General features: G+C 36.3%; 1 protein-coding gene across 2 annotated transcripts in view; it reads left to right on the forward strand.

Moving 5' to 3' along the window:
* GLRA3 (glycine receptor alpha 3) overlaps positions 1 to 23,432 on the forward strand; it is a 202,434-nt gene that overhangs the window by 131,018 nt on the left and 47,984 nt on the right. For both annotated transcript variants that reach the window (XM_043565360.1, XM_043565367.1), the window contains exon 5: positions 4,765 to 4,847. In XM_043565360.1, coding sequence (XP_043421295.1) covers positions 4,765 to 4,847 — 83 coding nt within the window. The remainder of the gene's footprint in view (positions 1 to 4,764; positions 4,848 to 23,432) is intronic.

Raw genomic sequence — 23,432 nt, forward strand, 5'->3', positions numbered from 1 at the left:
CTCCCAGAGTTGTAAATTCAGCTCTATAATTTCTTCCTTGTAATGTCAGGTGAGCTGACCTGTTAGTTTCCTCATCTCTAAAATAAGGATAATACAGTTTACCTGTCTTATAAACTTGTAGTAAGGAATAAGTGAGTTGAGAAATAATGTAAAGTATTTAAAATTGGACAGCAACATACACAAGAATGAAACTGGACCACTTTCTTACACCATACACAAAAATAAACTCAAAATGAATAAAAGACCTAAATGTGAGACAGAAAACCATCAAAACCCTAGAGGAGAAAACAGACAACAATCTCTTTGACCTCAGCCACAGCACCTTCTTACTCCACATGTCTGCGAAGGTAAGGGAACAAAAGTAAAAATGAACTATTAGGACCTCATCAAGATAAAATGCTTCTTCACTGCAAAGGAAACACCTCAACAAAACTAAAAGGCAACCAATGGAATGGAAGAAGATATTTGCAAATGACATATCAGATAAAGGGTTAGTATCCAAAATCTATAAAAAACTTACTAAACTCAACACCTGAAAAACAAATAATCCAGTGAAGAAATGAGCAGTAGACACGAATAGACACTTTTCCAACATCCAGACGGTCAACAGACCCATGAAAAGATGCTTGACATCACTCATCATCAGGGAAATACAAATCAAAACCACACTGAGATACCACCTCATACTGGTCAGAGTGGCTAAAATTAACAACTCAGGAAACAACACATGTTGGTGAGGATGTGGAGAAACAGGAACCCTCTTGCACTGTTGGTGGGAATGCAAACTGGTGCAGCCACTTTGGAAAACAGTGTGGAGGTTCCTCAAAAAATTAAAAACAGAACTACCCTACAGCCCAGCAATAACACTACTAGGAATTTATCCAAGGGCTACAGGAGTGCTGATTCATAGGGTCACATGTACTCCAATGTTTACAGCAGCGCTTTCAACAATAGCCAAATCATGGAAAGATCCCAAACGTCCATCAATTGATGAATGGATAAAGAAGATCTGGTTTATAGATGCAATGGAATACAACTTGGCAATGAGAAAGAATAAAATCCTGCCATTTGCAACACCATGGATGGAACTAGAGGGTATTATGCTAAGTGAAATAAGTCAGTCAGAGAAAGACAGAGACCATATGTTTCCACTCATATGTGGAACTTGAGAAACTTAACAGAAGACCATGGGGGGAAGGGAGGAGGGAAAGGTAGTTTTGGACAAAAAGGGAGGCAAATCCAGAAGGACTCTTAAATACAGAGAACAAATTGAGGGTTAATGTGGGGGCAGGGGAGAGGGGAAAAGGAGTGATGGGTATTGAGGAGGGCACTTGCTGTGATGAGCACTGGGTGTAGTATGTAAGCGATGAATCACAGGAATCTACCCCCATAAGCAAGAACACAGTATACACTGTATGTTAGCTAACTTGACAATAGATTATATTAAAAAAAGAGTAACAGAGAAACTAAAAAAAAAAAAAAAAAAGATATGTTAAAAGAAAACCAATTAATAAAAATCATACCCCCCCAAAAATAAAACAAAACAAAACAAAACAAGATAAAATAAAATAAAATAAAATAAAATAATAAAATAAAAGTGTCTACTACCTAGTGAGTACAATAGATATATTACCTATTATGATATTATAGACAATATTGCAAAACCGATAATTAGTCAAGAACTGTTCTTATAAAAGTAAATTAGAAATATTAGGAACTAATAAAAATACTTATCAGTATGGGGCACCTGGGTGGCTCAGTCGGTTAAGTGTCTGACTTCGACTCAGGTCATGATCTTGAGGTTCATGCATTCGAGCCCCGCATCAGGTTCTGCGCTGACAGCTCGGAGCCTGGAGCCTGCTTTGGCTTCTGTGTCTCCCTCCCTCTCTGCTCCTCCCCTGGTCGTGCTTTGTCCCTCTCTCAAAAATAAAGAAATATTAAAAAATTTTTTTAAATGAAATTAAATAAATAAATAAACATTAAAAATGTTTAAAAATACTTATCAGTTTCATAAAGAGCCAAAAACGGAGTCAGAAAAGATGTGTTATTGTTTCTATATATACTTACTTAATGTTTGAGATAGACACCTAGGCAATGCTTATTCAAAAATGGACAATACCTCAGTTTTAATCAGGTCAGCTGATTAAAGTCATAGATTATAGTCATCTTTTTTTAACATTACTACTTCACTAAGCCAAGACTTTTTAAGAGAAAATAAAAAACACCATATCCTGTTTATGTGTCTTGTCTCAGAAAGAGAACCTAGTGTCCTCTCTTACACAAGAAGATATTCATTTCCAAAACAGTAGAATGTGATTAATTGCCTTTTGATTTAGTTTTCTTTTGATGTGGTCAGAACGTATCTTTAATTTACATGTCATGTTTTAATGAAGAAATTCAGAATCACACCCACCAAATTGACATGTATTTTTTTAATCCATATGTTGTTAAAGACATGATGGTACAGTACTTGCAACAAAGGAATGTCAATAAACAGATGTTTTTCAGGATATGATTTATGACAGAAGTTCTACAAAGTGTGTTTTTCTTTGCCAAGTAATTCCTTTCAAGCCCTTCTTTTTAAAAGAATTATGTAATGTTTCTCATTTTATGCCAAAAAAAATAGCCAGGATATGAATTTGACATCACATGCATGGTGAGAGCTTGGAAAAGATTCTAAGAATGCTATTCACTCTCATACAAAAGGTCACAGAATTAATCCTCCAAGCCAACATTTGAAACTGGCCGTCCAGAGAGCCTTGGAAGTTTGGAAAATTAATGTGCATGTGTTCAAAATATACTTGTGCATACACTTCTAATAAGCCCCATCGCAAGACAGAGAACATTGTGTCCACCTGATTTTACAATTGCCTTTTGAAGAGAGAACTTTGTAGATCTACAGGATCCTACTTCCAGGATCGCTTAACCTAGCTGAGCCAAGAGAAAACAGCTTTTGAAGAGTGGACGGTATGAATTGTTTTAGTGTGCTAGGGACTCTGACTTGAAGGGATCGTCAAGTGATCCTCCTGGGGCTCTAAAAAATTCAACAGCTTCACATGTCTGTCCATTTATATCTCTCAAATTATGTTAATTGGACCTCACCAAGAGTATTCACTGTAGAACATGCATTATTATAACTTTATGTCCAGGGTCTACATGAAAATGCCAGTTTGGAGAACATGGTTACATTTAGTAGTGCTGCTGATTATTTCTTGTTAAAGCTGAAATAGGCTTTATGCGTGATTTCATTCAGCCATCTTTTCGCCCATCATATATAATTCTGGGGAAGGGTAGATGGAGCAGTCTGGAGCAGTAGAATATACTAGTAATCCTTAATAACTGATATCTATTGAGTGTTTACTATGTGTCACGATACTTGTCTAAGCACTTTACATGTATTAAGTCATATTTGTTCACAAGGTTTCTCCAGAGCAAGTTCTATTGCTACATTCATTTTGGACCAAAGAACTCTGAAATATAGTGAGGTGAAATAATCTACCTACTGTCACAAAGTTTAGGCAAACAAATCCGCCTGAAATGCTCACTGACATGCTGAATTTCAGTGGGAATACTTTAAAGAAAGGGGCTGGCTAGAAAGTTCTCAGGTAAGAACTGTATTTGAATAAACTTGGGTTTGTTTGTTTTATTCCTCTGGTCCAAGAACTACAAATACTTGGTAATCCTTTAAAATTATTTTTGTCATTGGAGCGCCTGGGTGGCTTAGTCAGTTAAGCATCCAGCTTTGGCTCAGGTCATGATCTCACAGTTTGTGGGTTCGAGCCCCACATCGGGCTCTGTGCTGACAACTCAGAGCCTGGAGCCTGCTTCAGATTCTGTGTCTCCCTCTCTCTGCCCCTCCTCTGCCTGTGCTCTGTCTCTCTCTCCCTCTCTCAAAAATAAGTAAGCAGTAAAAAAAATATAAAAAAAAGATTACCTTTGTAATATACTTTCCCAATTATATATATATATTTGTGAGTGATGAATTATCTGGAATACCAACATGCAAATACTTTCTGGAAGGGAAATGTGGGCAGAATGCTGGTCTGTGCCATCCAGTCATCTCACTCTGTGTGAAGCCAAATTCAAAGTTTGTTTTGGTGAGCATAGGATTATGTCACACATATTCTAGAGGACGATTTCTTGACCCTTGTAAGACCTGGTGAAACCCCCTAGTCCTACGGCAAAAGACTCTTAACACCTAGAACTTTCAAGTCTTCTAGATTCAGAGATTTTTTTTCCTCTGATATTACTGCTGCATGTTTATGGACCACTTCTTCAATGTTACAAAGGTGACCAACTGAAAGTTGTCACATAGGATTGCTTCTCGGCACCCTGTTCTTCCAATTCCCCGGATATACTTGCCTCCTCAAATATACTATACAGGTGATCTTGGGAACTATGCCTTTCGGCATTTTGGTATTAATTTTATAGAAATCACTCAAATATCTTTTTGAGGGTCTTTTCTGGAAATATAGATCTTTAGTAGACATCTATAGCATTCTGTAAAGGAATAAATGAATGATCAAAATAAATAAATATGATTGTATATTTAAATATACAGCTTTTCTCCTCCCTGAAAGACAGATTTATATAAAGGTACAGCTAGCTATTCTACAGTAAATAACATACCCAAGCTGGAACAATTTTATTTGGATACTTGTTAGTCATTCACCAAAGATTGTTTCCCAGTTGTACCCTGAACAGCAGAATAGTAGTATGATATCATAAATTACTTTTAAAAATAATTACTTTGAATTCTTTCAGATTGACATTAACACTTTCTTGTCCAATGGATCTCAAGAATTTTCCAATGGACGTGCAAACATGTATAATGCAACTGGAAAGTTGTAAGTATGAACAGCTTACTTTTTCTGAGCACTTTAAAAAGTGTAGTAGATATAAATTTTAATGGATTATGTAATTTATAATTTTGTAATTGTTTTTGTCAGATATTTACTAAACAGGCATGTTATCTTTCACAGCATATTGAAAGTGATGTCTATCAACACATGCAGTCTATACTATTATAAATAAATTGAGGACCTAGGAATAACATTTTTAGGCTTGAAAAAAAGCCATACCCCTATACAAATTACCAAAGGTAAAAAATATAATAATCATTAAAGACAAACCACCATTTTTCCTTGAGTGCTTGCTATAGGCCAAGCATTTTGCATATGTTATTTTCAATACTCACAAAAAAGATATTGCTGTCCCCATGTTTCCATATGTCAAAGTGGCCATTTTGAGTGCTTGAATATTGTGTTCCAATTTATGGAGGTGGTGACAGCAGACCATCTGGTTCCCAAGCTTATGCTTACTTTGAACCGTTTTGCCACCACCCAGCTAATATTTATTCAGAGTATACTCTGCTGGGTATGTAATATATGTTATCTCAGAAGAAGGAAAATTTCTCACACTTTATCAGAGATTTAGCCAAGCTTACAACCATTCCTTTAAATTTTGTCTTGCAAAGTGGATCCATGTACATCACTGATTAATGTTAACATATAAAAATTTCAAGTTTTTCTGTTTCTCTGAACTTATCTATGGAATCAGCCCAAACTTAGGGGCATCTGGGTGGCTCGGTCGGTCATGCCTCCAACTCTTGGTTTCAACTGAGGTCATGATCTCATGGTTAATGAGTCTGAGCCCCGCATCAGGGTCTGCGCTGACAGCACAGAGCCTGCCTGGGATTCTCTCTCTCCCTCTCTCTCTGCCCCTCCTCTGCTCTCTCTTTCGCTCAAAATAAATAAACTTTAAAAAAAAAACAGAAAGAAAAAGAATCAGCCCAAAGTTAATTGTTTTTCAGTGTTCAATGCCATAAAAAAGGAATCATTGTGTAATCTTTTTTATGTGGTACTGTGTCATATTGGGGGGGGGGAAAGTTTGTCTGATGGATTCCTTGAGGAGAATTTGAAGGTGGGTCTCCAGATTTGCAGGCCTCAGAGGCAAGGTTTGTAGTGTGGTGGATCCGTCACTAGATGGCGAGCCTACTTCATGGGGGAATGTGGCCATGTCTCTTGAAGCAAGAAAGTGGAAATCTCTCTTTCTTTATTCATAACTCCTTCTTGTTAAATTTAAATGCATTACTTTTATAAATAGTTCTTAAATTGTAAGCATTCGCAAGAATAAAGTTAGTTGGGAGTGCTATTTAGAAATCTAAATGGGGAGGGGCAACAAAAGATTCCCAGAAGTAGAGCAGTGGATACCATGAAGGCATTTTGAGGATAAGTTGATTCTGTATCTTGGTTGCAAACAAAATGAGGTACATAGAAGGATATCAGGAAAAAAATCATATGCAAAATATCTCAGACAAATGACTGCCCTAATTACTAAACCAGACATGCTGGATGTTACCTGATGGAGTTTTGGGGTGATGGGGGGTTCATAGGGTCCAGAGCCAATAGCCAAGAAAGAATTCTTGAAGACATCTTTGGTGCAGAAAGGCGATTTTATTAAAGCAAGGGGACAGGACCCATGGGCAGGAAGAGCTGCATGGGGTCATGACCAGTAACTCATTGTATACCCTCAGGTTGGGAGGGGGTCAGGGATAGAGTAAGTCTCTAAGGAACTTTGGAAACACGTTTCCAGGACCCTGAGGGTCTAGCTGTTGCTAGGAAAACACCATTTATTACCGTTTAATACTACCTCAGTCATGAGATCCTTTAGATATATATCTGGGGCCATAAGCTTGGAGTATGATTGCCAACATATATCTTGGGGCAGTTGAGATAAAGGAAGTTGACTTACAGGATCCTCCAGGTTGGGATAATGTTAAGCTAAGGTTCTCTTTTGCTCCCAGCAAAGTGTCATCCTTGAGGCTGCTGAGCTCCTAAAGGGAGGTCACTCTGCCAGTCTCAAGGACTTGCCAATGGGCTATAGGCAGTAAGGGAATTTAATTTTCCATTTGCCTTAGTTTCCCACATTACCATGGCAAGCACTTTAACCCCTTTTCTTTGTTCTTGGGCAGCCAGGAGTGTTTGAGGAATAGCACACAGATCCCACCTGGGGCTGGGGGTGCTAGCTTGTGCTTTAACCTTCAGCCTGCCTCATGCTCCCTTGTCATTATCCAATAAGCAGGAGGAGCAGTTCAAGAGTTAGGAGCAAGAAAAAGATTTGCTCAATATTATGCTTTTAATGTTCTTAAAAATTCTCTCAGTCAAATGAACCACAGTTATTTAAGAAGGTTTCATAGGGTGCCCGGTGGCTCAGTTGGTTGATGTCCGGCTTCAGCTCAGGTCATGATCTCATAGTTCATGAGTTTGACCTCCACACTGGGCTAGCTGCTGTCAGCACAGAGCCTGCCTCGGATTCCCTGTCCCTGTCTCTATCTGCCCCTTCCCCACTACCACTCCCTCTCTCTCAAAAATAAATAAACATCTTTTTTAAAAGAAGTTTTTATAATATTCAGAAAAAAAAAGAGAGAAGAAGAAAAGTAGGGACAAAGGGGGATGATGTGGAAGGTAGAAACAATAGAGGTTGATACTCTAAGGGAGGCAAAATTTTATCTTTACCCTCTTATCCTTTTTCAGCTGGGCTTGAGAATTAAACAGACATAACACAGATTAACAAGAGAAAAGGATACAAATTTTTTTAATGTAAGTTTTATGTAATGTGGGATTCCTCAGAATGAAATGAAGACTGAGAAATGGCAAAACCTGAATGTTTTATAGCAGGTTGAACAAGGAGAGGCCATTGTGCAAAGGTAACTAAACTATGAGGGGGAAGCTCGAAGAAGATAAGAATTATTTTAACGAGGTCTGTACAGAATTCTCTGGGCTTTGATTCCCTACTGAAGAATGTTTCTTTTTTCCTGGTATAGGGAACACATCTTTCACATGAGAGTTTTTATCTCCCGTTTTCAGGGAAAAAGTGGGGGGAGGGGATTAGAGTGTCCTTCTGGCATCGGCTATTTTTCAAGCATCTTTAGCTCAAAATAATCCTTGTGCTAACGTGGCATATTTGGGGGCGGCAAGAGGCTACCACCCTTCATTTGCTTTGACACAAAATGGAGCAGAGTCTCTAGGAGCAGATGAGCTCAGAGCTTAGGTAAATAGAATCTTACTGGAAATATTAACAGAGAAAAAAAAGTAGGATGAGAAATAAATGTGGAAGGGAATATTAACAAATCTCCTCTTCATATATTCGAGGTTTGGGGAAGTTAGCTATAGAAAGCCAAAAAGGAGGAGTTAGAAGTGGGGATACACTATTAAAAGCCATATAGGAAGTGGCTCAAACAGTAAGATAAAATTTCTGAAGGAGGATAGAGAGGGAAACAAAGAAGAAAGGACCCTTTAGAAATGCCTGCATTTAGAGGTTGTTGGAAGGACTTCCAGTCAAGGGATGGTCCTAGATAGCAAATTAAAATCAGTATCATTCGATCTCAAAAGAAACTGCTGAGATCTGTTTAACAGCATCAAATGCTACCAAAAAAAAAAAAAAATTAAGGCAACTGAAAACAGAGCCATTGTTATTTATGACAAAGACAAATGTGGTTAGAATGGTGAGGGTCAAATCTGGATTCGAAGTTTTATGTGTTTTTTTAAGTCCATGGTGAGAAAGTGGGAGTGGTGAGTAACATCTATGACTCCGTGAATGTTAGTTACTAAAGAAAGATGGGAAAGAGTACAGTGCCTGAGGGATAACTGGGTCATAGGAACTTCTTTTTTAGAGCAAGGAAAGCATACTGGGCTATTTTGCAGAACAAAAAGCTGACATAACAGGACCTTTCATTGTTTCTGCTTTTCCCAGAACATTTCCAAATCAATCAAAAACTCTAAGTGGGAAAACAGAGCCTCCTGCCCCCTCCCTCTTGTTTCGTATTTCCTTTATCAGGAACGAATAGTTTGCCTCACATGTCATTAAACACTTCCTGCTCCCTTATTAAACATTAATCAAGCTCACAACAGAGATACTGTTTATCAAACTTCTTTAGCAGATGCTAAGAAAATCTTGTCAAAGCAGAAGCTACTGAAGTCAAATCCTTCAAGATACTTTTCGTGAACTCTTTTAGAGCAATCACTCACTTTTTTTTTATTTTAATAACTGTTTAAAGTGACAAGTTAATCTGCTGGAAAGCAAGAGCTATAAGGAAACTAGTGTCTTTTATTGATTGAATTCTGACTGCAAAGGAGAAAAAGAAAGCAAATTAGGTTGAGAGGCATAGAAAATGAGCAAAAAAGACACATAATTTAAAGGCAAAGGTTTTTTTTTTAATATTTATTTTTTGGGTGGGAGAACACAAGTGGGAGAGGGGCAGAGAGAGGGGGACAGAGGATCCAAAACGTGCTCTGTGCTGACAGTCTGACAGAGTTGATCCCAATGTGGGGGCTTGAACTCACAAACTGTGAGATCATGACCTGAGACCTGAGCTGAAGTCAGATGCTCAACTGACTAAGCCACCCAGATGCCCCAAAGGCAAAGGGTTTGTGTGTGTGTGTGTGTGTGTGTGTGTGTGTGTGTGTGTGTTGTTTTGTTTTAATAATCTTGGATTGAGTTCTGTGTATGGTGTCAGGTAGAGGGGTTGCCAAAGCTTCAGTGTGATTTTATCTATGTATCTATGTATCTATCTTTCTATCGGTTTCAGAAGTAGAATTTAGTGATTTGTCACTTACATGTAACACCTAGTGCTCAACACAAGTGCCCTCCTTAATTACCATTACCCATTTAGTAAAGGCAAAGGTTTTAATTGTCTGTAATGATCCACGTTTCTTAAATTCAGTGAATGTTCAATAATGTCTGTCACTGGTCAGGACGGTCTTGAGTGACCTGAGCAATGTTCATTCATCTAAGAGTCAGTTGGAAAATATCTATGAAGTATCATATTCCACACAACACAATATACATAAAGCACAAAAGTCCCTGTTTTTAAGGACCTGGAGCACCAGTTGAGGTGTTCTTCCTACAAATGATAAGTATATGTTCATGGATACTGTTAGCACAAAAGGGAAAGTGACTAAGGGAAGAGCAGTGCTGAAAGTGAATAAAATACTCAGAGAAGTATATTTTGTCTAAATTCGCAATGACCTCACACCCCTAAAAGTGTATATTCATGACTTGGATTTAAAATCCTGGGTGACACACAATTCCTAGCATTTGGAGAAGCAAGTTACTGGAAAGAGGTGGGCAGGAAGAGGCCTGGGGAAGAGAAGTCCTGTGATAGAAACTGATGAGATAAATAAATAAATAAATAAATAAATAAATGTATAAGCCAAGGGTAGCATGAAAGGGAATAAATAACTTTCAAGCCAGAACTAAAAAATACTGATTCATTAGCTAGAAAATGGGAAAGGAGAAAAATGAAAGAAATGAAAATATAGTATAGAGGAAGCATAGAAAAAGAGCAAAAATAGCTTTCAATGCTACCATAATTAAAACAAATGCAAAGGTTAAATTAACATAGCAAAATAGGGATTCTCAAACTAGATGTTAACAAATATTAAGACCCAACAATATGTTGTCAACTAAACGCTTTTTAAAAACATTATGCAAAAAAATTTGGGAAGAAAGACAGAAAAAATGTGTATCTAGAAATGTTTCTTAAAAAATTCCCAGATAATAATTTCAATATCAGAAAAAAATAAGTATAGAAAAAAATTATTGGGCACAAATGCTTGAGTAACATGTTGATAAAGAAATCATATATAAAGAAGCTGTAATAATTATAAAAACATCTTCCATATGACTTCCAAATACATAAAGCAAAAGCAGGCAGAACTACAATTAAAAAAAATAGACAAATCAGTAATTTACTTGAAAGCACAGGTATAAATATTGGAACAGAAGTAATTTAAAGATAGATAAAGAGAAACTCATTGTTTTAGCATGCAAGAACATTTACAAAAATGTTACAATTACAAAAGCCACAAAGGAAGCTTTAATCAATTCCTAAAAATCAACACATGATGGACTGTGATCTCTCTCTAAAATGCAATATGACTACAATATAAAGTTGCTATAAATTATATTCCAATAATTATTACATATTACTATGCAATGGTAGATCTGGAAACCGATAGCATTTAGTAAGTGACTTTTTGTTTAAAGAAATAAAGGAGATTGTTGAGCTCAAAATCCTGTAAAATAAAATGGATCTTTTATTTAAAAAAGAAAGAAGGAAAGAAAGAAAGAAAGAAAGAAAGAAAGAAAGAAAGAAAGAAAGAAGGAAAGAAAGAAAGAAAGAAAGAAAGAAAGAAAGAAAGAAGAACTTCGTACTAACAACCATGGAGCTAAGCCTTTTATTCAAGAAGACGAAAAAGGAATAATAGAGCATTCAAAGAATCATAAAAAAACCTAAAACTGGTGCTTTGAAAGGTCTAAGAACCTAGGAGAAACTCTTCAAAGAAAAAAAGAAATTAGGTTGCATATAAGAGATGCAGGGTGAAGAGAAGAAAATAATAGTGGGTCCACTAGATTGGAAACAATACAAGAAAATCCTGAGCACTCCATCTTTTCCAGTCATATCTACTGATCAGACATTAGAAAAGAACCTGAGGCAAAAGCTGTATTTGAAAGAGAGAATGAAAAGAAATCCATACCCTGAGGATAGCTAATGTCATCATAAATTAACGAGAAATTCAAAGACCTGAGACAATAATGAGAAAAACAGAACATTTTGAGGACTTTTTCAATGACTTACATAAAGAATTAAGCATAAAGACGATTCAAGTTTTCTTTTAATCACAAGGATTAAGTGTTGCTTCCGTTACATGAGTTAGAAAAGAGTCGATTCATGAAGAAAATAGTGCAGAGGCTGACTTCTGCTTAAATATGCTGTGTTTCTTGTAAAAATACATAACTTCACCAGAAATTTATTTTAGATTCCTGGATGTTTTGGAATGCAGCCTGAATAAGAAATGGTTGTGAAAATATAGAGAAATAAGATTGGCAATATTGCTTGGAGACGTGAAGATAAACGAGATTCCTGAAGGTAGTCTTAAAAATAAAGAGCAAAGGGGGCACTTGGGTGGCTCAGTGGGTTGATGATCTTTGCAGTTCCTGAGTTCAGGCCCCACATCAGGCTCTCCGCAGTCGTCCTGGGGCCCACTTCAGATCGTGTGCCCTGCCCCTCTTTCTCCCTCTCCCCCACTTGCGCACCCTTGTTCTCTCTCAAAAATAAACATGAAAGGAAGAAAGAAAGAAAGAAAGAAAGCGCAAAAGAGAGGAAAAGAAGATAGCATCATTGAGTTTAATGAAAATTGGAGGACGAACAGAAAAGGTAAAACAGAGAAAGTCACTGAAAACTCTTTGTAACATTTTAACATGTGTTTCCTAGAGATTGTTTTTCAAATATTCTTATTCTATTCATGGAACGTACATTCATGTAGCACTCGCGCTGAACTTCAAGAAAAAATAGAAAACCAAAATTACCTTTTTTCAATATTTAACTATAAATAGAAATGTCTTAGCTGCAATTCAAATGGTGTTTATCATAGTGATTCATTCTGCTGCCATTTAAAATCAACATGAACTAACCACAGTAAAACTGAACTTTATCCTTAGAGTGACCTAGAAAGCTGAATCTCATCACTGAGAATTACTCCAAAGCCAAAGGAAAGAATGGTGCCCCATGTATACAGGCACACTTCATTTTATTGCGCTTTTACTTGATCGTGCTTCGCAGACATTACGTGTGTTTTACAAGTGGAAGGTTTGTGACAGCCTGCATCAGGCAAGTCCATCAACACCATTTTTTCTAACAGCATTTGCTCACTTTGGGTTCTGGATCGTATTTTGATAATTCTCACAATATTTCAAACTTTTTCATTATTACTATGTTTTTTACAGTGATCTGTGATCATTGATCTTTGATGTTACTAGTGTAATTGTTTTGGGGCTCCACGAATCACACCCATATAAGACAGAGAACTCAGTCAATAAATGTATGCGTTCTGACTGCCCCCACTGAGCAGCCATCGCCCCATCTCTCTCCCTCTCCTTGGGCCTCCTTATGTTCTGAGACATAATGAAATTAGGCCAATTCATAACTCTACAGTGGCCTTTTAGTGTTCAGATGAAGGAAAAATTCATAGATCTCTCACTGCTCTCACTGTATTTATTTATTTAAATTTTTTTTTTTTTTTTTTTTTTGAGAGAGAGAGAGAGAGAGAGAGAGAGAATCCCAAGCAGGTTCTGTACTCAAACTCAGGAACCATGAGATCATGACCTGAGCTGAAATCAAGAGTTGGACATTTAATTGCCTAAGTCACCCAGGTGCCCCCACATATCTCTCACTTTAAATCAAAGCTAGAAGTGATTAAGGTTAGTGAGGAAGGCATGTCAAAAGCTGAGATAAGCTGAAAGCTAGGGATCTTATGCCAATTAGCCAAGTTGGAATGGCCCATTAGCCAATAACAAGGAAAAAGTTTGAAGGCATTCAAGAGTGCTATTCCAGTAAACACAAATGATAAGAAGGCAAAATTGCTTTACTGCTGATGTGGACAACGTTTGAATGGTCTGGATAGAAGATCAAACCAGCTACCACATTCCCTTAACCCGAAAGGTGTTCCAGAGGACGGCCCTAACTCTCTGCAATGCTGTGAAGGCTGGGAGAGGTGAGGAAGCTAAAAAAGAAAAGTTGGAAGCTAGCAGAGTTTGGTTCAGGAAATTTAAGGAAGGAAGCTATTTCTATCACGTCAAAGCGCAAAGTCAAGCAGCAAGAACTGATGTAGAAGCTGCGGCATGTTATCTAGACGATCTAGCTCAGACAATTAATGAAGGTCGCTACACTAAATAACAGATTTTTCGTGTAGAGGAAACAGCCACTTATCGAAAGAAGATGCCATCTAGGATTTTCCTAACTAGAAAGGAGAAATTAGCGCCGGGCTTCAAAGCTTCAAAAGACAGGCTGACTCTCTTGTTAGGGGCAAAGTTAGCTGGTGATTTTAAGTTGAAGTCAATGCTCATTGATCACTCCAAAAATCCCAGGGCCCTTACGAATTATGCTAAATCTACTCTGCCTGTGCTCTAAATGGAACAACAAAGCCTGGATGACAGCACATCTGTCTACAGCATGGTTTACTGAATATTTTAAGCCCACTGTTGAGACCTACTGCTCAGAAAAAAAGATTTGCTTCCAAACAGGACTGCTTATTGGCAATGCACTTGGTCACCCAAGAGCTCTGTGGGAGATGGACAGTGAAATTAATGTTGTTTTCAAGTCTGCGAACATGACATGCATTCTGCAGCCCATGGATCAAGGAGTAATTTTGATTTTCAAGTCTTATTTTTAATAAACACATTTTGTAACACTATAGCTGCCATACTTAGTGATTCCTCTGATGGATCTGGGCAAAGTAAATTATAAACCTAGAAAGGATATACCATTCTAGGTGCCATTAAGAACATTTGTGATCCATGGGAAGAGGTGAAAATATCAATATGAACAGGAGTTTGGAAGAAGTTGATTCCAACCCTCACGGAAAATTTTGAAGGGCTCAAGACCTCAGAGAGGGAAGTCACTGCAGAAGTGGGAGAGAAGCAAGAGAACTAGAATTAGAAGTGGAGTCTGAAGATGGGGCTGAATTGCTGCAAGCTCATGATCAAACTTGAAAAGATGAGGGACTCTTTCTTATGGATGAACGAAGAACATGGTCTCTTAAGATGGAATCTACTTTTGGTGAAGATGCTGTAAAGATTGTTGAAATGACAACAAAGGATTGAGAGTATTGCATAAATTTAGTCAATAAAACAGCAGGAGGGTTTGAGAGGATTGACTCCAGGTTTTTGTTGTTGTTGTTGTTGTTGTTGTTGTTGTTTTTAGTTTATTTTTGAAAGAGAGAGCGAGCACAAGCAAGGAAGAGACAGAGAGCGAGGGAGACAGAATCCCAAGCAGGCTCCGTGCGGTCAGCAGAGAGCCTGATTCAGGGCTCAGTCTCACAAACCGTGAGATCATGAGTTGAGTTGAAATCAAGAGTCAGACACTACACCCACTGAGCCACCCAGGAGCCCCCCCCAGCCCAGTTTTGAAAGAAGTTCTGATGTGGGTAAAATGCTATCTAACAGCATCACGTGCCACAGAGAAATCATTGGTGAAAAGTAGTCTGCCGATGCAGCAAACTTCATTGTTGCCTTATTTTAAGAAATTGCCACAGCCCCCCCAATCCTCAGCAGCCACCACCCTGACCACTCAGCAGCCATCAGTGTCAAGGTAAGACCCTGCACCAGCAAAAAAGTTCATGACTCATTGAAAGCTCAGATGATGGTTAGCATTTTTTAATAGTAAAATATTTTTAAATTAAGGTAGGTACAGTGTGTTTTTTTAGACTTAATGCTATTGCCCACTTAATAGGCTATAGTATAGTATACACATAACTTTTATATGCACTGGGAAGCCAAAAACTGATTTGACTAGCTTTATTGCAATATTTGCTTTATCACAGTGGTCTGGAACGGAACCAATAATATATCTCTAAGGATGCCTGTAGGTTCCAAGTTCGACGCAGGGCTTGAACTTCTGAACTGCGAGATCATGACCTGAGCCAAAGTTGGACGCTTAACAGACTGAGCCACCCAGGCGCCCCTAATACTTTCTTTTTTTAATTGGCTGTAGGAAATAAAACACAAAGCTATCTCTTCAAAAGACAAATTTTTATTGATATCACAGTTTTATTTATAAATGCATTTTGTCTGTTTGCTTCACAAATAGCTAATCTGTGAGGGAAGGAAACACAGCCATATTATGACTTAGACTGTGCCCCTGAGGGATTGACAGTAGAAATTGATGTGCAGGAATAAGGGTGGGACCAAAATGAAAGATTTAATTTTCAGCCTTTGATTTATACCATAAAGGAAATTTCGAAATTGACAGGTTTCCCAGGCAAAGTAAGGGATGGAAGGTATTTTTAATGTTTGTAGAATATTGAGTAATAATTTCCTAGACTCGTATTAAAGCTTCATTTTTTATAAAAAGCCAAAGATGACATGGTGTATATAATCTGTCACTATATCAATAAAAGATCTAATTCCTGATTTCCTATTTAAAGACGAATGTTGGCAACAAAACAGGAAAACCTCACCAGTGTGAGAAAGCTAAAGAAATTTTAATTACTCAGGTTAGAAAAGAAAATACAAGGAAATAATTCAGGGAGGAAAGGGCCCTTTTCCACAAGGAACAGCCTAAATCCCTAAAACTATAGGAAAAGATATTCTTAAGGTCAACTTAAAAAAAATTAGACACAAATTGTAAGAAACTTTCAAAATACGCTTTAATGGGGTTTTTGGATGGAAAGATCTAAAGACAGATGGGAAGTTTTTGTTATTTAGTTTGCAGATTCATTTCAAAACCACATCTGATATGATGCAGATTGGTTACTCTGGAGACTATTTAAGGAGTTTGGTGAAGATTTCTCACAATTATTTCCTAATGATCTCTACTGTTTTCAAGCTCTTTCATAATTTAAAACAGTGTGGATATTTTTCAAAATAATTCTATGCCTTTTGCCTGGCTAGTTAGAGATACAGATGCTTCTTGTTTTTCGGAGTATTTATTACTGAAGCCTCTACAGTTACAATGTTAGTTAGAAAGCAAGTTTTCCCTGAGACAAAAATATTCATTGAACTAGCTACTCATAAAATTACTCCCCACTTAAACATTATTGCACCCTTTTAACACCATGACTATTCTGTCTCAGTCTGTCCTCATCTGTCTAATTTGACTTTGCTGATTATCAGATATTCTAAACACATGACAATAAAAAAAAAAAAGATGGTGTAGTTGTGTCTTATAAAAAGGTGACATCACAGTGGTTGTATTATCCTTTACATATATTATTTGATTTAATCCTAAGTGCAACTTAATGAGATAGGTTTTATTATTTTTTTATTGTACAAATCAGCAAATGAAGGTTTAGAAAGGTAAAGTGACTTTCCCACAGTCACACAACTATCAAGTGGAGAGAGCAAACTTCTGTGAAATAACAGCTCCCAAATGTATAACAAGCATTAGTTCTTTTTAAATCTAGTTTTAGTAGCCAAAATACTAGTAGAGTAATTGTTATAGGTTAGTTTACCAGAGAGTCTTAGAGAAAGTGTAATTATTAAGATAATTTAGCAGGCCTATAACTTAAACGAAACCACATATAACAACCTGGTTAACGGTAAGATTATTCGAAATAATGCACACATTATAAATAAAAATGTTTTAGTTAAATACATTTTGACATAGCAGTTGTTCCTTGTCAAGTCAATAAAATTTACTTGAGTAATATTCCTCCTGGCAATAATCAGCAAACATGTGCCAAGAGTGAGCATTTTCTTCCTCTTGTTTTTTAAATTCCAGCTGCTAGTTAAGGACATCAGCGTTTGCAAGCTGTGTCAAACCGAGAAATCTCAGTCTCTCTCTCTCCTTTATTTGACTGAGAAAGCTGGGCCAAATGTGATTCTAGGTCACTTAAAACTGAACGTGAATCTATAGTTTATTTATAACTCTCAAAACGGATTTCAGCTTAAATATATTGTCAGTCATGCCTTCCCTTTGAATAAGTATTTCTTTTACATACTACTATAAGGTATTAAACAATATCCTTTTTCTTTTATTTTCCTGTAGTCTTTTGAACTGTTTTTTAAATAACCAAAGGTTATTTGATTTTTTTTTTTAATGATAACATAATACATCTGAATGATGTCTTCAAAACCAGCACATTTATACTGGGAAATTTGAACAAAAGAGACTGAAAAACAAAAACATGTTTTAGCCTCAACTGAACAATCCTTTCTTACTAGTGTTAACCAGTTTTGTCGTGACCTCTCTTCTTTTACTCTGTGTGTGTGTGTGTGTGTGTGTGTGTGTGTGTGCATATACATACACGGGCTATGTGTACGGTTATAAATGTTTCATGAATGTGTAATATAGCTGGGAATCTCAATTTCTAACTGACCCACCATGAGGTTTACACCAAAGTAGCTTCCATATCATATTATTTGAGGGAACAAAAAGATTTTAGAACAAAGCCTGAAGGCTGAGTAAATGAAGATAAGAACTGATTGGAAGGTATGGCTGAAACGTTGTATCCCGCAACAAAGGAAAACATCAAAGTATGATGATGCCAAGAGAACTGGATTTTACCAGCCTCAGATTTTATTGGATGTGAAGGTACAGCCCCGCAGAGCCATGGTGAAACATCCTGAAGTGGAGGGTAGAAAGGGTTGAAAGTGGTGAAATGACATCGGTTCATGTGGTCTTCCACTCATTTCTTCTCATTGCCATCAGGGCACTAAAGTTCCTCCCTATTATCAGGGTAACCTATAACTTCTTAAAATGGGGACACTTAAAAGACTAACGGAAAGGCACCACAGATATTGAAATTATTGTATTTTATAATATCTATTTATTAACTGACAGGTTTTTTAGAATGTTAATGGGTAAATTAAATAGTCCTAAACTATTTCTTTTTAAAATCTATCTTTTCTGAGGTGCCTAGGTGGCTCCATCAGTTGAGCGTCAGACTCTCGATTTCTGTTCAGGTCATGATCTCAGGGTCTGAAGATGGAGACCTACCTCTGGCTCTGCATGGAGCCTGCTTGAGATTTGCTCTCTTGCTCACTCTGCCCCACCTCCACTTGTGCTGGTGCCCTCTCTCCCTCTCAAAATAATAATAATTAATAAAGTATATCCTTTCTAAATAAATATATGCATTTATATATTATGTATATTTATTATATATATAAATGTATAACATATATATATATATATATATATATATATATATATATAAAAGAGAAAACCAAAATAATTGGAATTCTCTTTAAAGTTGCAATTTTGGTATTAAATTTGAAAGTGTTAACACTGTCAGTTGACCTTGCCATATAATATAATGGTTTCAATGAGAAAATATTCTCTATAGTTGAGGTAGCTACAATACTTGATAAAGCCAGAGCTTGATTTTATGTATTTTATATTGATATATGTAACTATTTAAGCCATTTATTTTTATAGATATTGTCTTTGTCTTGAATAAGAGGGGTTTTTATCAATAAATATGTTTTTTAGGACAAAACTCAGTCAAATTAATTGTTTCTACTTAGGAATCTTTTTTAATTTTTTGTCTAATTTAGATTTGGGTGTATATGTCTTCTCAATTCCATTTCCATTTCAATATAAGTTATCCAATTAAAAACAAGCAGTCTATCAATATAATCTTCCCATTCCAAAACACAGCTATCAAATTCCAATAAAAAATAGTGCATGTTATTTAAGATTTTATTATTTTTTCCTTTATATTATAGGGATTAATCTCAAGGTATTCCTGCATAGAAATTTTATTTTTATAATTACCATTTCTAAAAGCTTCAAAATCCAAAATTTTAGTGTTCCATTCTTAAAATAATTTGATTAAATATTTCCGACTGATCTTAAACAACTGCAACCAAAATTTAGAGAAAGTATTTATCAAAAGTTCAATATAATTGCAGAACATACATGATGATTTACAAAATACTTCTTCAAATGTTCATACTTCTTAAAAATTTCCCAGATAACAAGCAGTAAATAGAGAAGACATGTTGTGCCATAATCAAATGTAATTTTTAATTCTACATCAGCTTTGTCAGATACAAGGAAGTATAGTTCAGGTGCTCTGTTCCAATAAAAAGTCATAAATGTTAATGACTGCTGCTACTCTTTCATTGATAGAGTGTAAGAGTTTATGGACATAAAATAAATCATATATGCATCATAACTAATTCCAAAAACGCTGCAGCTCCACAGATTTCTTTTTTTTTCTTTTAAGTTATGCTGTGCTCACCTTAAGTGCAACTAACATGTCTTACCGCACAACACTATTACAATTCCATTGACAGTATTCCCTATGCTGTACCTTTTATCCCTGTGACTTACTGGCTTTTTTACAACTGTGATGAATTCCAACAGAGATTTTATTCAGCTCTATTACAAGCAAGTGACATTTATTTTCAATGTTGAACTTTTTAAGTGAATTTAAGAGAGACTTCTCAATGGAATTTACAGTGACATTACATAGCTCATCTTCAACAAATGTAATTCCAAAAGCTTTACTTTGATTACAGAATTAGATTTAAAAATTAATTTAAAATTAATTTAACCAATTTTCTCTTTAAAGTAGGAAATGATACTGAAACAAGCCTCACATCATTTCATTGCTTGCAAATTTCCCATCATGCACTTTTCCAGGAAAAATTAAAATGAAAAAAGAGTCAAATTAATTCAGAAAAGCAACAGTTTGATATAAATAAAGACTTGGTTTCTATAATGTAATATGTAAATGCTTTCCCTACAAATGCACATATCAAATGATCATCTTTGGGCAGTGTTCTTGAAAGGACTGTATCTTTTGAAGTAGGTGCTGATGAGTTTTTAGCTCTGTGTTCCTGTGGCTTTTATGTGGACAGAGCTTTTGTGAATGTTAGATATAGACAATGTTTTATTGATGTTACACATTCATCATCAACTTTCTTGTAAAATAGAAATCTGTTGCTTAATTTTTCAATGAATATTGAACTTTCATTTCTTTTAGCCCATTCTGCTAAAAGGATTTATTGTGAAATGTAAGAGTGTTGCCAAATAATGAAATAAAGAAATGTTTGTAGGTTTCAAAGCATTCACTGCTCAGCTTTCACTTATAGTTTTGTAACTTATATCCATGACACTTGGATACTTTAACCCACCTTACAGATGTCACAGGTTTGTACACCAAGTGGGCAGCAGAGGGGGAAAGTTACACACTTCTGCCCCCACTCAATTCAGGAGTCAGCATCCTCTGAAAGGAAGATGGTAGTTTCTTCGTTACGGGAAGAATTCAATAAAGACAGATGGACCATTCTGGATGTTTGCTGTTGTACAAATTTAATTTAATGTGAGACTATTAAAATAGTCTCATACTTTTATGCCATGGGAGAATCTAGAAGTAAAATTGAAGATCAGTCAAAGTAACAATGATGTATTTTAAAACAATGACTAATAATACCTAATCTAAAAATGAAAAATCTTGGGGCACATGGGTGGTTCAGTTAGTTAAGCATCTGACTCTTGATTTTGTCTCAGTCATGATCTCAGATTTGTATGATCAAGTCCTCCATACTCAGTGTGGAGCCTGCTTAAGATTCTCTCTCTCCCTCTGCCCCTCTCCCCCAATCGCACTCTCTCTCTCCCTATAAAATAAAATAAATAAATAAAATTTTAAAATGAAAAATCTAGAACAAATGCTAAGCCACAGAGGATATGAGGAAAAAAACAAGTACTATAGGGCTGTCTTGGCAAACCAAGATGTGTAATTTTAATATCATCATCCATAGGTAGGTGACTTTCAAACCTTTATCTTTGATCTTGACCTCATTTTCAGAACATATGTGAATGATTTCAACTATTTTCAACATATAAGTCAATGTTCAGACTTATGACCATCAACACCTGCATCTTCTGCTGGCATCTTAGACTCAAGGTACCCCCAAATAAGCTCTTCATATACAAGTACACACATAGGGGCACCTGGGTGGCTCAGTTGATTGAGCATCCAACTCTAGATATTGGCTCAGGTCATGATCCTGGGATAGTATGATCGAATCCCACATGGGGTTCTGCTCTGAGAGTGGAGCTTGCTTGAGATTTTTCTCTCTCTCCCTCTGACCCTCTCTCCCTCTCACATGCTCTCTCTGTCTAAAATAAAATAAAAAAATAAAATACAAACACACACACACACACACACACACACACACACACACACACACCCTCCCCTACCTCCTCCCTTATCTATTTCTGATTTAAATATTCAAATTCCTGATATATGCCATATACTATTTTAGGTACTTAAAAATATGCCAGTAACCAAAATGGAATAATCTCAGCTTTTATGAAGTTTCAGTTCTTGGAGGCTAGGTAGAAAAATACTAAAAACTTGATGCATATATACAATGTCAAGTAGAGATAAGTTCTGTGGGAAAAGTGAACAGGAAAAAACTATGCAGACTGTTTAGAAGAAAAGTATTTTATAAGATGGTCAGAGAAGGTGACTCTAATGACATGAAATATAAAGACTGTGGCATAGCTACCTTTCAGTTACTTAGACCTGAAACTTCGAAGTTTCCTCAACTTATTTTTCCCTAAATATATTTTTAATTAATCCCCAATGTTGACAAAACAAGCTGCTGAAATATTATCTCTGACTTATATTCCTTAAGGACCATTGGAAAAGAATGAGAGGTTTTTTTTCTTTGCCATCTCAAGAATGCAAACGACTTTTTAAAAATTTATTTTATCGTGGCAAGAACACTTAGCATGAGTTCTGCTCTCTTAAATTTTTAAGGATATATTATTGTTGATTGTAGGTACAATGCTGCACAGCAGATCTCTAGAACTTATTCAGCGTGCTTGACTAAAACTTCAGGCTGGTGGATTAGTAATTTTCATTTTCCCTTCACCCTCAGTCCCTATTTCACTCTTTTATTCAATTGATTTGACTATTTTATATACCTCATATAAGTGAAATCATGCAGTATTTGTTATTCTGTGACTAGCTTATTGCACTTAGCCTAATATCCTCAAGGTTCATCCATGTTGTAGCAAAAATTGAAAATAGGAACCATACGATCCAATAATTCTTCTTCTAGGTGTTTTTCCAAAAGAATTAAAATCAGGATCTCAAAAAAAAAAATTAACACCACTATGTTTATTGCAGTACTATTCACAATAGCCAAGAAGTGGAAATAATGTAAATATCCATTGACAGATGAATGGATAAAAAAAAAAGTAGTATATACATACAATGAAACACTACTCAGCCGTTTAAAACAACAAAGATGCCTGGGTGGCTCAGTAGTTTAAGCGTTTGACTTTTGATTTCCACTCGGTCATGATTTCACGGTTTGTGAGTCGAGCCCCGAGTCAGGCTCCATGCTGACAGTGTGGAGCCTGCTTGGATTCTGTCCTCCCCCACCTCTCTCTGCCCCTTGCCCACCACTCTCTATCTCTCTCTCGAACTTTAAGTCTCGAACTGTAAACGTCTTTAAGTATCGCGTAAACAATTTTTCCAAGAGTCCAATTTTGACTTGAAAGTTCAACATCTATCATTGATGACAAATACTCTCAGTTATTTCCCTCAATATGATAGACTCACTTCCTTCGTTTTTGAGAAAATGGTTTGCCATAAATAATAACTATAGTTTACCAGCCTTTTTTTTTTTTCAGGTAAAAATGATGTTTCACACACACACACACACACAAACACAACTGGTGTAACTGGCCGATCAGTCACCCCAGTACTCTTCCTTAGAAGAACCATCATAAAACAGTATGCAGCTGAAGTACTTTCTAGGTACTTAACATTTTAACACACAGGATATTAAAAGGACTTTTACATAAGAGTCAAAATGTCATAAAATGATCATTGTTACTGCTTCATCAAAGATGGTAGACCCTCTTTAGAATTAGCATTGTTAGTACTACACTACAAGATGTGGCA

This window comes from Prionailurus bengalensis, chromosome B1 (assembly GCF_016509475.1).
Source record: "Prionailurus bengalensis isolate Pbe53 chromosome B1, Fcat_Pben_1.1_paternal_pri, whole genome shotgun sequence".
NCBI lineage: Eukaryota > Metazoa > Chordata > Mammalia > Carnivora > Felidae > Prionailurus > Prionailurus bengalensis.